The sequence below is a fragment of the Anomaloglossus baeobatrachus genome, chromosome 1 (assembly GCF_048569485.1).
Source record: "Anomaloglossus baeobatrachus isolate aAnoBae1 chromosome 1, aAnoBae1.hap1, whole genome shotgun sequence".
Classification (NCBI taxonomy): domain Eukaryota; kingdom Metazoa; phylum Chordata; class Amphibia; order Anura; family Aromobatidae; genus Anomaloglossus; species Anomaloglossus baeobatrachus.
This window is the reverse complement of record NC_134353.1, coordinates 904,240,340-904,252,065: the sequence shown is the minus strand read 5'-3', so window position 1 is coordinate 904,252,065 and position 11,726 is coordinate 904,240,340. Positions and strand designations below refer to the sequence as shown.

The 11,726-nt window shown below is 51.6% G+C and overlaps 1 protein-coding gene across 1 annotated transcript in view; it reads left to right on the top strand.

Moving 5' to 3' along the window:
- Window positions 1-8,089: 8,089 nt before the first annotated feature.
- KATNAL2 (katanin catalytic subunit A1 like 2) overlaps window positions 8,090-11,726 on the top strand; it is an 83,020-nt gene continuing 79,383 nt past the window's right edge. The window contains exon 1 of the mRNA XM_075327402.1: window positions 8,090-8,175. Coding sequence (XP_075183517.1) covers window positions 8,104-8,175 — 72 coding nt within the window. The 5' untranslated portion in view covers window positions 8,090-8,103. The remainder of the gene's footprint in view (window positions 8,176-11,726) is intronic.

Genomic DNA, 11,726 nt, shown 5'->3' with positions numbered 1-11,726 from the left:
ATGGTGTCAGAGAGGGGTCTCCCATCCACAGAGGCAATCACTAGGGGCTTGTCGAGTGGAGTAACAGGCACCTGGTACTTGTCCACCGTGGCCTGCTGGATGAAATTGCCTGCTGCCCCAGAATCGAGGTACGCCTCAGCCGTAAACCGCGTCTCTCCCGTTGTCACTTGCACAGTCCATGTAACTGGGTCTGAGAGAGTTCCAGCACCTAGGGTGGCCTCTCCTACCAACCCTAGGCTTTGGAGTTTCCCGGCCTCTCTGGACAGGCGCGTAGCAGGTGTGTGCCCTCTCCGCAGTAAAAGCAGAGACCCTTGGCGAGCCGCTCTGCTCGACGTTGTTCCGACTGTCGCACACGGTCGATCTGCATGGGCTCATGGACGGAGACACCAGAGGCCGTTGACTGGAGTACGGTGGGCTTCGGTGGAGGAGAGGAATGCCTTACCGGACGTCTCTCACGGGACAGTTCTTTGGACCGCTCCTGAAAGCGTATGTCCACTCGAGTCGCTAGGGTAATCAGGGCGTCCAGAGTGGACGGTACATCACGTCCAGCCAGCTCATCTTTGATTCGACCCGATAGTCCTTCCCAGAAGGCGGCGGTTAGGGCCTCGTTATTCCACCCGAGTTCTGAAGCCAAGGTGCGGAAACGGATGGCGTATTGACCCACCGTCAGTGTTCCCTGACGTAACCGGAGAAGTGAAGACGCAGACGCGGAGGCGCGTCCGGGTTCGTCAAAAGTGCTGCGAAAGGCCTGCAGGAACTCCTGGAGGTTCTTGGTCATAGGTTCCTCCTTCTCCCACAAGGGGTTCATCCACGCCAGTGCCTCGCCCTCTAGGTGAGACATGATGAAGGCGACCTTGGCTTGGTCGGAGGCAAACAGATGTGGCAGCTGCGTGAAATGGAGGGAGCATTGGTTTATAAACCCTCTGCAGGTCTTGGGATCTCCGGCGTACCGGGGTGGTGAGGCCAAACGCAGTCTGGAAGCATCCGAAGAGGGGGCCACGGGAGCGGGGGTCGTGGCTTGACTAGTGGAGGCTCGGGATGTCGAAGACGTGACTGCCGCTTGTAGCGTGGTCAGGCGGGTGTCCACGGAAGTCATAAAGTTCAGCATGCGGGTCTGGACTTCACGCTGGCGTTGGAGTTCCTCATGCAAGGCCGCTAGTGCTTCGGCGGGATCCATGGCCTGTTCTTACTGTTAGGGCCAGATGGACGGGTAGACCCTGGAGGTGGATCCACTGGGCCGAACTCCCGGATGAGGGAAAGGAGTCCGGTAGCCGGAGCACTGTAGGTAGCAGGACAGTCCGTGCACTGAGAGCAAATGGAGAAGTCCCTGGGACCACGAGGTCACGGATGGTGGTCCGGGTGACGGAGCTCAGGTTCGGAAGCCGTGATGGTGTCAGGCAGGGTCCGGAACCGTTGGAGCGAGATGACGGGTCACCGCAGGGATCCGAGATGGTACGGACTGTCAGGATGGCAGATGGGCAGCGTTCGGGGTTCGAGGTACCGCAGGACCGGATGGCGATGCAGGGTCGGCTCTAGAAGACAGAGAGGTAAGTATCTCATAGAACACAAGGAGACCTGACTCCTAGCTTGGAAAAACACGAAGAACAGGCCCCGCTCCCTTGGACATTAACCCCCTATATACCCTGTACCTGAGTGCATGATTTCCTGTTAATTGACACTGGCCCTTTAAGAAAGGTTCAGTGACCGCGCGCGCGCCCTAATGCGCGTGCGCGCAGCCCGGGTGCCAGAAGCCAGGGCAGGAAGCTGAAGGGAGGACGCAGGGGAGCCGGCCAGGAACTGGGAAGCCGTCGGGCGCCGGGAGCGGAGACCAGGGGGCCTGGGAAGTGCGGGCACCGGAGGCTGGAGAGCGGGGAGCGTGGCAGGTGAGCCGGGGAGCGGAGCTGAGGACCCGGGGATCGGAGCAGGGGACCCGGGGAGGGGATCCGAGGACCCGGGGAGCGTGACATATTCACAGACAGATAGTATACTGTAGATAGACAGACAGTATACACAGATGTGACGCCGGTTAGGTAACACCAGCCAAACCAAAACCCTTGTCACCACCCTCCAGGTTTGATGTCCACACCAGGGGGGCGGGGCCAGGTGGTTGGCTCCGCCCACTGAGGAGTTCACAGGCCTGGAGGCGGGAACCTAAGTAGTCAAGTTCAAGTTCAAGTAGAAGCAGAGTAGTTTTGACAGTGAAGGAGGGAGGTTGAGTACGCAGGCAGACCTGCGCTCAGGCCTGCCAAAGACTACCGGTGGCTGGGTCGGAGCCCAGTCACCATTGGCAAGGAGGCAGACGGTGGTGGCCGCCCGCAGGAGACCGGGAATACGACCGGTGGAACCGTAAGGGGACCGGGACAGGGTAGTGGCCCGTCGGAACCGAACTGGGGAGCCAACTGGATACCGGAGCACCAGGCACGGTACTCAGACCCAGCACAAAGCCCTGAACCGACAGGGCCGAGTCGAATCAACTGATTGCGGGCTGGACTTAAGGACCTACCCCACACAAGTCCCTTTAGAAGACAACAGCCCAACCATACCGGGTAACGCCACCGCCAAGACATAGAGACCCAAAGGGCCAGCGTCTGAGGGCAAACAGGCTCCTCCGGCATATACCAGTCGGGGAGCGGACTACCGGTGTCTAGGCATAGGAGTCAAAACATTCACACAGAGGTGCAGGAGAAAGGTGGAAACCACCAACCTAGTCTGGAAGAAGCTGCAGCCGGCTGCGGGCCCTGTTCATCACTCCGTTTGACCAGCGACTCCAGTGTCTTGTGTCACAGCGAGTACACCAGTGCCATCATGCACCGCACCGCACTGCACCGCAACACTTCACCCTGCACCCCGGCCCTCGCCCACCGGGCCAAGAGACCAACACCCCCCTACCCATGGAGGGGTCAACACCTAGCTGCGCCATTACACCGCTCCCAGGATCCCCGTACCTTCACCGCAGCGGTGGATGGCGTCACGAACTGTCATTCCAAATCAAATCCCCGCGTGTAGCTTCAACTCCCTTGCAGAGCGACGTGACCCCCGGGTCCGTGAGAGGCTCGAGCCACCACCCGCAGTACGAGCACGGATCCGAGCGGGGCGGTACACATCCAGACAGACAGTATATACAGACAGACAGACAGTATGCATAGACAGACCGTATACACAGATAGCATAGAAAGACATACAGTATTCACAAAAAAGATAGTATGCACAGAGACAGATAGTATACACAAACAGTATACACAGACAGACAGTATGCACAGACAGTATACACGGACAGAGAGTATACACGGACAGAGAGTATACACGGACAGATGGTATACACGGACAGAGAGTATACATGGACAGATGGTATAAACGGACAGACAGTATTCACAGACAAACAGTATACACAGACAGACAGTATGCACAGACAGTATACACGGACAGAGAGTATACACGGACAGAGAGTATACACGGACAGACAGTATTCACAGACAAACAGTATACACAGACAGACAGTATACACAGACAGACAGTATACACAGACAGTATATGTGGCAGCCCTGAGACTCCACAAGGTACTGCACCTCAATTAAGGTGCAGTATCCATCTCGGGTAAGGGGAGGTTAATCACCGGTGTTCCACATTCACACACTACATACAGCTCAGGAGCCTCCTCACAGGGGGGGATGGCTCAGGGTAGGCAGGGGGGTGGCCATCACGATACATGGGACTTCCCCAGTCACTGAAGCCGGCCACCTAGGGGGTGGGGTCCACTTGGGGTAGATATAGGTGCAACACACTCTGATCAGGGAGATCCGTCGGGACCATAGTTCTGACAAGACACTTCTGGAATTCTTGGACTTTACTAGGACCGGGGCCTGGAGTGGCAGCTCGGCCAGGGTACCTAATGGCAGAGGGGGAACATCCTGGACCAGGAACATTCTCCTTCCCTCTCTCTTCAAACACCGGTGGTGACCCCTTTTCTTGCCTGGGATTGAGCGGAGCCCACGACGGCAGAGACCAGCACCTGGGTGCAGCTTTAATTGTGAGTAAAAAAAACCAGGAACCGCAGGAATCTGCCGACTCAGACTCTGATTAGCGATGCCGTCGTCCCGCGCTCCGGCGCTTCCAAGTGACCGCCATTCCACCGACATCAACCCGGGGCCTGCTCCGCCTGTGAAGAGCGACACCATCCTGGCTTCAATAACACCTGCCCCAGCGAGGAATTCTGCAGCGGTGGCTACTCCCTGGCTGCATACCACAGGTGGCGTCATGACAAACTTCCCCAATCAACCCGCTTTCCCCACCATTTACTGTACGCCTCGGAGCAACGGAACCGGGCACGGCCACCCATGACAATGCCTGACCTGACCCAAAACGGCCCAGCATCAAGTAGGTTAACCACCGGCCCCGTGGGGTGCTGTATAAACACAGACAGACAGTATACACAGACAGTATGTGTCGCGGGCGGAAGAGGGGACGCTGCGCTCACCCACTGCTCGAGTCCGGCTACTGCTGCTCGGTGGTGGCTCGAGCGGTGGGCCGGATCCCGGGGACTCGAGCGGCGTTCCTCGCCCGTGAGTGAAAAGGGGAATGTTTTTGGTTTAGGGATATTGTCCGTGACGCCACCCACGGTTGTGGTGAGGTTGGTGACACCACCGCTGCTCTGGACGGGGATCCCGGGAGCGGTGACAGGGAGCAGCTTGGATGTTGTTTCTCCCCTCCGTGGGTAGGGGGTTGGTTGTCCCGGGGCCCGGTGATGGGGTAGGGATGGTTGGCAGGCGGATTACGGGGCCTGGTGAGGTGCAGGGTCGCGGGGGCAGCGCTGTGCCGCACGGCACGGTGGTACTCACTCAGCCAATGACGAATGCAAAGTCTCCGGTAAAACAAACGGCTGGATGAGCGGGGTCCCACAGACGGCTGCGGTTGTTCTCCTCCCGGCAGGTTGATGGTGACTGCCTTTCCCTGCACCTGTGTAGTGTATACGGTTCCAATGGGTTCCCACCGGTAACCCGCTCCCCAGCTTGGATGGGTGCTGGAGGAGCCCCTTTTGCCCGCAGGCTCTGGCCCTGGGAACTGTAGCCTTGGCGGTGACTGTGTTTCCCTCTACGGTTTGAGCTGTTGCCGTCAATCGGGTCTTGGCTGCTGGGAAACCCCGGAGGTTCCCTTCGCTAACGGATTTGACCGGTTTTACGGCGACTCCTAGCCTGGTTGGGGTCCGTAGGCCCTGCCGAATGGTGCTGGCTTCTCCTTTGCTCTCCGATCCGGGTACCGTCGGGCCACCGCCGTCCACGGTCCTTACGGTTTGCTCCAATCAGCCTCTCCTGCAGACGGTCACCACCGTCTGCCAACCTTGCTGCTTGTGCCCGGGCCACGCACCCGGACACGGTCAGTCTCCTCTGCTGCCACTTCACTCTTTCTCTCCTCAAACTAATCTGACTCCTTTTCCCGCCTCCAGGACTGTGAACTCCTCGGTGGGCAGGACCAACCGCCTGGCCCACCCCCTGGTGTGGACATCAGCCCCTGGAGGAAGGCAACAAGGATTTTGTGTTTGACCTAGATGGGGTGTGGGGTGTGTTGGTGTAGTTCTGTGACGACCTGGCTTGTCCAGGGCGCCACATTTGCACAGACAGTATGCACAGACAGTATACACAGACAGTATATACAGACACATTACTGATCATGAATAAGGACAATCGCATCTGAAACGCGTAGATCGGAGGAGTTATGTTTTATTCCTTCTTCACCCCTTTTTTTTAACCATTATTGGAATAAAATGAAATTTTAACTTTATTTCAAGTTTCTATGGACATTCTTTGTGCTGGGGAGCCGCCTTTTTTTGATTGACTACAGCCTTCTTGACCCACGAGCACCGTCCGGATTTTCCTTCCAGGAATGACTACATGGTGGTGAGCTGATTCACTATTTTTTATAAGTATACACAAACAGACAGACAGTATACACAGACAGACAGTATACACAGACAGACAGTATACACAGACAGACAGTATACACAGACAGACAATATAGACAGACAGTATACACAGACAGACAATATACACAGACAGACAGTATACACAGACAGACAGTATACACAGACAGACAGTATACACAGACAGACAGTATACACAGACAGACAATATACACAGACAGACAATATACACAGACAGACAGTATACACAGACAGACAGTATACACAGACAGACAATATACACAGACAGACAATATACACAGACAGACAATATACACAGACAGACAATATACACAGACAGACAGTATACACAGACAGACAGTATACACAGACAGACAATATACACAGACAGACAGTATACACAGACAGACAGTATACACAGACAGACAATATACACAGACAGACAGTATACACAGACAGACAATATAGACAGACAGTATACACAGACAGACAATATACACAGACAGACAGTATACACAGACAGACAGTATACACAGACAGACAGTATACACAGACAGACAGTATACACAGACAGACAATATACACAGACAGACAGTATACACAGACAGACAATATAGAACAGACAGTATACACAGACAGACAATATACACAGACAGACAGTATATACAGACAGTATACACAGACAGACAGTATACACAGACAGATAGTATACACAGACAGTATACACAGACAATATACACAGACAGACAGTATACACAGACAGTATACACAGACAGACAGTATACACAGACAGATAGTATACACAGACAGTATACACAGACAGACAGACAGTATACACAGACAGATAGTATACACAGACAGACAGTATACACAGACAGTATACACAGACAGACAGACAGACAGTATACACAGACAGACAGTATACACAGACAGTATACACAGACAGACAGACAGTATACACAGATAGACAGTATACACAGACAGACAGTATACACAGACAGTATACACAGACAGACAGTATACACAGACAGACAGTATACACAGACAGTATACACAGACAGACAGTATACACAGACAGTATACACAGACAGACAGTATACACAGACAGATAGTATACACAGACAGACAATATACACAGACAGTATACACAGACAGACAATATACACAGACAGTATACACAGACAGACAATATACACAGACAGTATACACAGATAGACAGTATACACAGACAGTATACACAGACAGACAGTATACACAGACAGTATACACAGACAGACAGTATACACAGACAGTATACACAGACAGACAGTATACACAGACAGATAGTATACACAGACAGACAATATACACAGACAGTATACACAGACAGACAATATACACAGACAGTATACACAGACAGACAGTATGCACAGACATAGAACCAGTATACACAGACAGACAGTATGCACAGACAGACATATTGTATACACAGACAGACATTATACACAGTATAAACAGATATACAGTATGCACAGACAGAGAGTATACACAGACAGATAGTATACACAGACAGACAGATAGTATACAAAGACAGATAGTATACACAGACAGACAGTATTCACAGACAGATACATATTGCACACTATAGAGGACACATATCTTACACATAACACATACAGACAGCACATAACACATGATTTATATTATACTCACATTTTTCTTGGCCTCCTGGAGTTCAATAATAATAATAATAATAATAATTATACTAATAGTTTAATATATTTTTTCTTGCACCCCTCCCCACCCCCATCTTCCCTAAATAAAAATAAATATTTTTAATAAAAGTTTACATTACAGATATGCAAAAATTATGACTTAAAAAAATAAATAAAACACTAAAAAAAAACCTTTCATTTTTGGAAAACAATGGAGAAAAAATATTGTTTCTAAAATAAATTAAAAAAAATATAAGACTGATTGATCGTACGACTTTGGTTGGTGCGATCCCGAGTCCTGTTATTATTTTACAGCTGATAGTCAAAGTTATGATCACTATTTCAGCGATGAAGGGGGTAATGCACCTGAATAAGCCACACCCCCAGTGCACATCTGTTCTCTGATTGGCTGTCGTGTCACTGCTGCTCAGCATACTCTGTTCTTATTGGTCCGTTGTCCCGTCACTCTTTGAGACGCTCCTCCCTCTCCGGGGAATGGTTTGTGTAGCGGAGGACATGGAGCTTTCCTATCAGGCGGTGAAAACGGCGGCTCAGAGCAGAGAGGCGGTGAGTAGCGGACGGGGGAGCAGAAATGGAGGGACGGTACGGAGGGAAGCTTCACAGCATGGCTGCAGCCCGCCAAGGCAGGCTGGGACTTGTAGTCCCACCAGTACAGCAGTAGCGCTGTGGTGTTTCTGCAAGTCTCTTATGATTGGCGTTTAGGTTTTGTTGTTTTTTTTATTTTGTTTTTTATCCCCCGTTAAAGTTTACACTGGTTGTCATGGTAACAGCAGGAGCCTTTTTTCCCACCTGCACTTCCGGTCGCGGGGGTGCGCCTGCGCGCGCCGGTCACGTGACTCCCCGGGTAGTCACCGAGCTGTGGGTTTGGCGGCGCTGTCACTGCTCCTCTAGTTTTGGCAGTTTGGATAGAAAGAAGTTTTTTTTTTTTTTTTTGTTGGTGTTTTTTTTCCTTCTTTGGATATTATACAGATTGTGTGTATCAATATGATGTGTGTGATGGGAAGATTATTTAAAATTGGTAGTTACACAAAGGGACGAGGTCAGACACTGGGGGGAGGTCTGACACTGGGGGGTGGGAGGTCTGACACTGGGGGGGGGAGGTCTGACACTGGGGGGGGGGGAGGAGGTCTGACACTGGGGGGGGGAGGTCTGACACTGGGGGGGGGAGGAGGTCTGACACTGGGGGGGGGGAGGAGGTCTGACACTGGGGGGGGGAGGAGGTCTGACACTGGGGGGGGGAGGTCTGACACTGGGGGTGTGGGGGGAGGTCTGACACTGGGGGGGGAGGTCTGACACTGGGGGTGTGGGGGGAGGTCTGACACTGGGGGGGGAGGTCTGACACTGGGGGTGTGGGGGGAGGTCTGACACTGGGGGGGGAGGTCTGACACTGAGGGTGTGGGGGGAGGTCTGACACTGGGGGGGGAGGTCTGACACTGGGGGAGGGGGGGTCTGACACTGGGGGGGGGGGGGGGTCTGACACTGGGGGGGGGGGGGGGTCTGACATTGGGGGAGGGGGAGGTCTGACACTGGGGGGGGTCTGACACTGGGGGGGGGGTCTGACACTGGGGGAGGGGGAGGTCTGACACTGGGGGAGGGGGGTCTGACACTGGGGGAGGGGGGGTCTGACACTGGGGGAGGGGGGGTCTGACACTGGGGGAGGGGGGGGGGTCTGACACTGGGGGAGGGGGAGGTCTGACACTGGGGGAGGGGGAGGTCTGACACTGGGGGAGGGGGAGGTCTGACACTGGGGGAGGGAGAGGTCTGACACTGGGGGGGGAGGTCTGACACAATAGCACAATGCCGAGCCATACATCACCAAGCACAATGCCGAGCCGTACATCACCAAGCACAATGCCGAGCCGTACATCACCAAGCACAATGCTGAGCCGCACATCACCAAGCACAATGCCGAGCCGTACATCACCAAGCACAATGCCGAGCCGTACATCACCAAGCACAATGCTGAGCCATACATCAGCAAGCACAATGCCGAGCCGTACATCACCAAGCACAATGCAGATCGTCGGATGGAGCGGTATAAATCTGCCACCACTGGACTCTGGAGGAGACGTGTTCTGTGAAAGAACAGATCACACTGACCCAGTGAACGCTGAGATACAGAATACTAATTTTTCTACCTCTAACGATCAAAATTACTCACCTAATCGTTGATCGTTGACACGTCGTACTAATCCCAAATATCCTTGCTGTTGCTGGACGCAGGTTGTTGGTCGTTCCTGAGGCAGCACACATCGCTATGTGTGACACCGCAGGAACAAGGAACATCACCGTACCTGCGGCCTCTGGCAACGAGGTGGGCATGACTTTCCTGCAACTGCTCTCCGCCCCTCCGCTTCTATTGGACGCCGGCCGTGTGACGTCGCTGTGACACCGCACGAACCGCCCCCTTAGAAAGGAGGTGGTTCGCCGGCCACAGCGACGTCGCTAGGAGGGTAAGTCCGTGTGACGGGTCCTATCGATATTGTGCGCCACGGGCAGCGATTTGCCTGTGACGCACAACCGACGGGGGCGGGAGCAAACTCTATCGATGTCGCAGCGTGTAAAGCCCCCTTTAATTGCTAGTAAAACAATCAATATTGAAATTTTCCTCCTATAAAAAAAATTCTGTTCTTAAGAACTGGGTGGCCTTTTATTCTTTTATTTACGGCTTGTTTCCTCGGTTACCGGCCACCTCTGCAGTCTATCAGCTCGTGTTTTTACAATGTTTACGAGCCCAGCTCTGATGCTGGCCGGTCACTACATTGGCCCCCTCCCCTTGAAATCTGCATGGAAGAATATCACACCACCGATCCAATCTGTCAGACGTCAGGAGCAGCCGCATCCCAGCGGCCAGGAGGTCGGGAGGCCGAGGAGAGGTCCTGGAGGGAAGGAGCCAATTTTGACCCTGAAAACACAACAATATATATTTTATTTGTGCTCCTGCGTCCCAGGAGGTGCTTAATGGCACCATTTGGGGGTCTGCGGATGAGCGAAAAACAGCAATTCTGTCTTTTTTTTTTTTTTTTTCTTTTTTTTTTTTCTTTATGGAATTTAACTAATGTTCCATTTTTATAGCCGGGCCTTTCTAAGTTATACTTATTTTTTTTGTTTTTATTATTATTATTATTATTATTATTATTTATTAACTACCAGTAAAACTTTTTATTTTTTTATTTTTACACTATTTACATGTTCTACCATTTATTTATTTATTTATTTATTTATTTTTTTACTTTACACTTCTGTCTAACCAACAAGGTGACACAGCCACATAGCCATCAGTCTAAACAGGGTCCTGTTAAAACTAAAATCAGTAGATAAGTCCCCTCCCGCAGCAGCGCGGTGCCAGCAATTGCCACTAATCTCAGTGAGTGCTATGACTTCTTGTGTCACGGAACTGCTGCAGCCAACCAGCGGCTACTTAACAGCTGCAACTCATCGATATTCCACCACAGCGGGGAAATTAAAGGCGGCCGCTGATTGGCTCAACTTCCCGGGATCTGAGAATAGCGGCGCTGACATCGTCGAAACGATTAACCAAGGATTGTTTAGAAGTGGGAAACCCCTTTAAATTGTAGGGATTAGTTTTCTCTTCTGGGCTCCTGCAGCTGATCACAAAAGTGCAGAGATTGTACCTGCCCAACCATCATGACTGATACAGTCATATGGAAAAGTTTGGGCACCCCTATTAATGTTAACCTTTTTTCTTTATAACAATTTCGGTTTTTGTAACAGCTATTTCAGTTTCATATATCTAATAACTGATGGACTGAGTAATATTTCTGGATTGAAATGAGGTTTATTGTACTAACAGAAAATGTGCAATCCGCATTTAAACTAAATTTGACCGGTGCAATAGTATGGGCACCCTTATCAATTTCTTGATTTGAACACTCCTAACTACTTTTTACTGACTTACTAAAGCACTAAATTGGTTTTGTAACCTCATTGAGCTTTGAACTTCATAGGCAGGTGTATCCAATCATAAGGAAAGGTAATTAAGGTGGCCACTTGCAAGTTGTTCTCCTATTTGAATTTCCTATGAAGAGTGGCATCATGGGCTCCTCAAAACAACTCTCAAATGATCTGAAAACCAA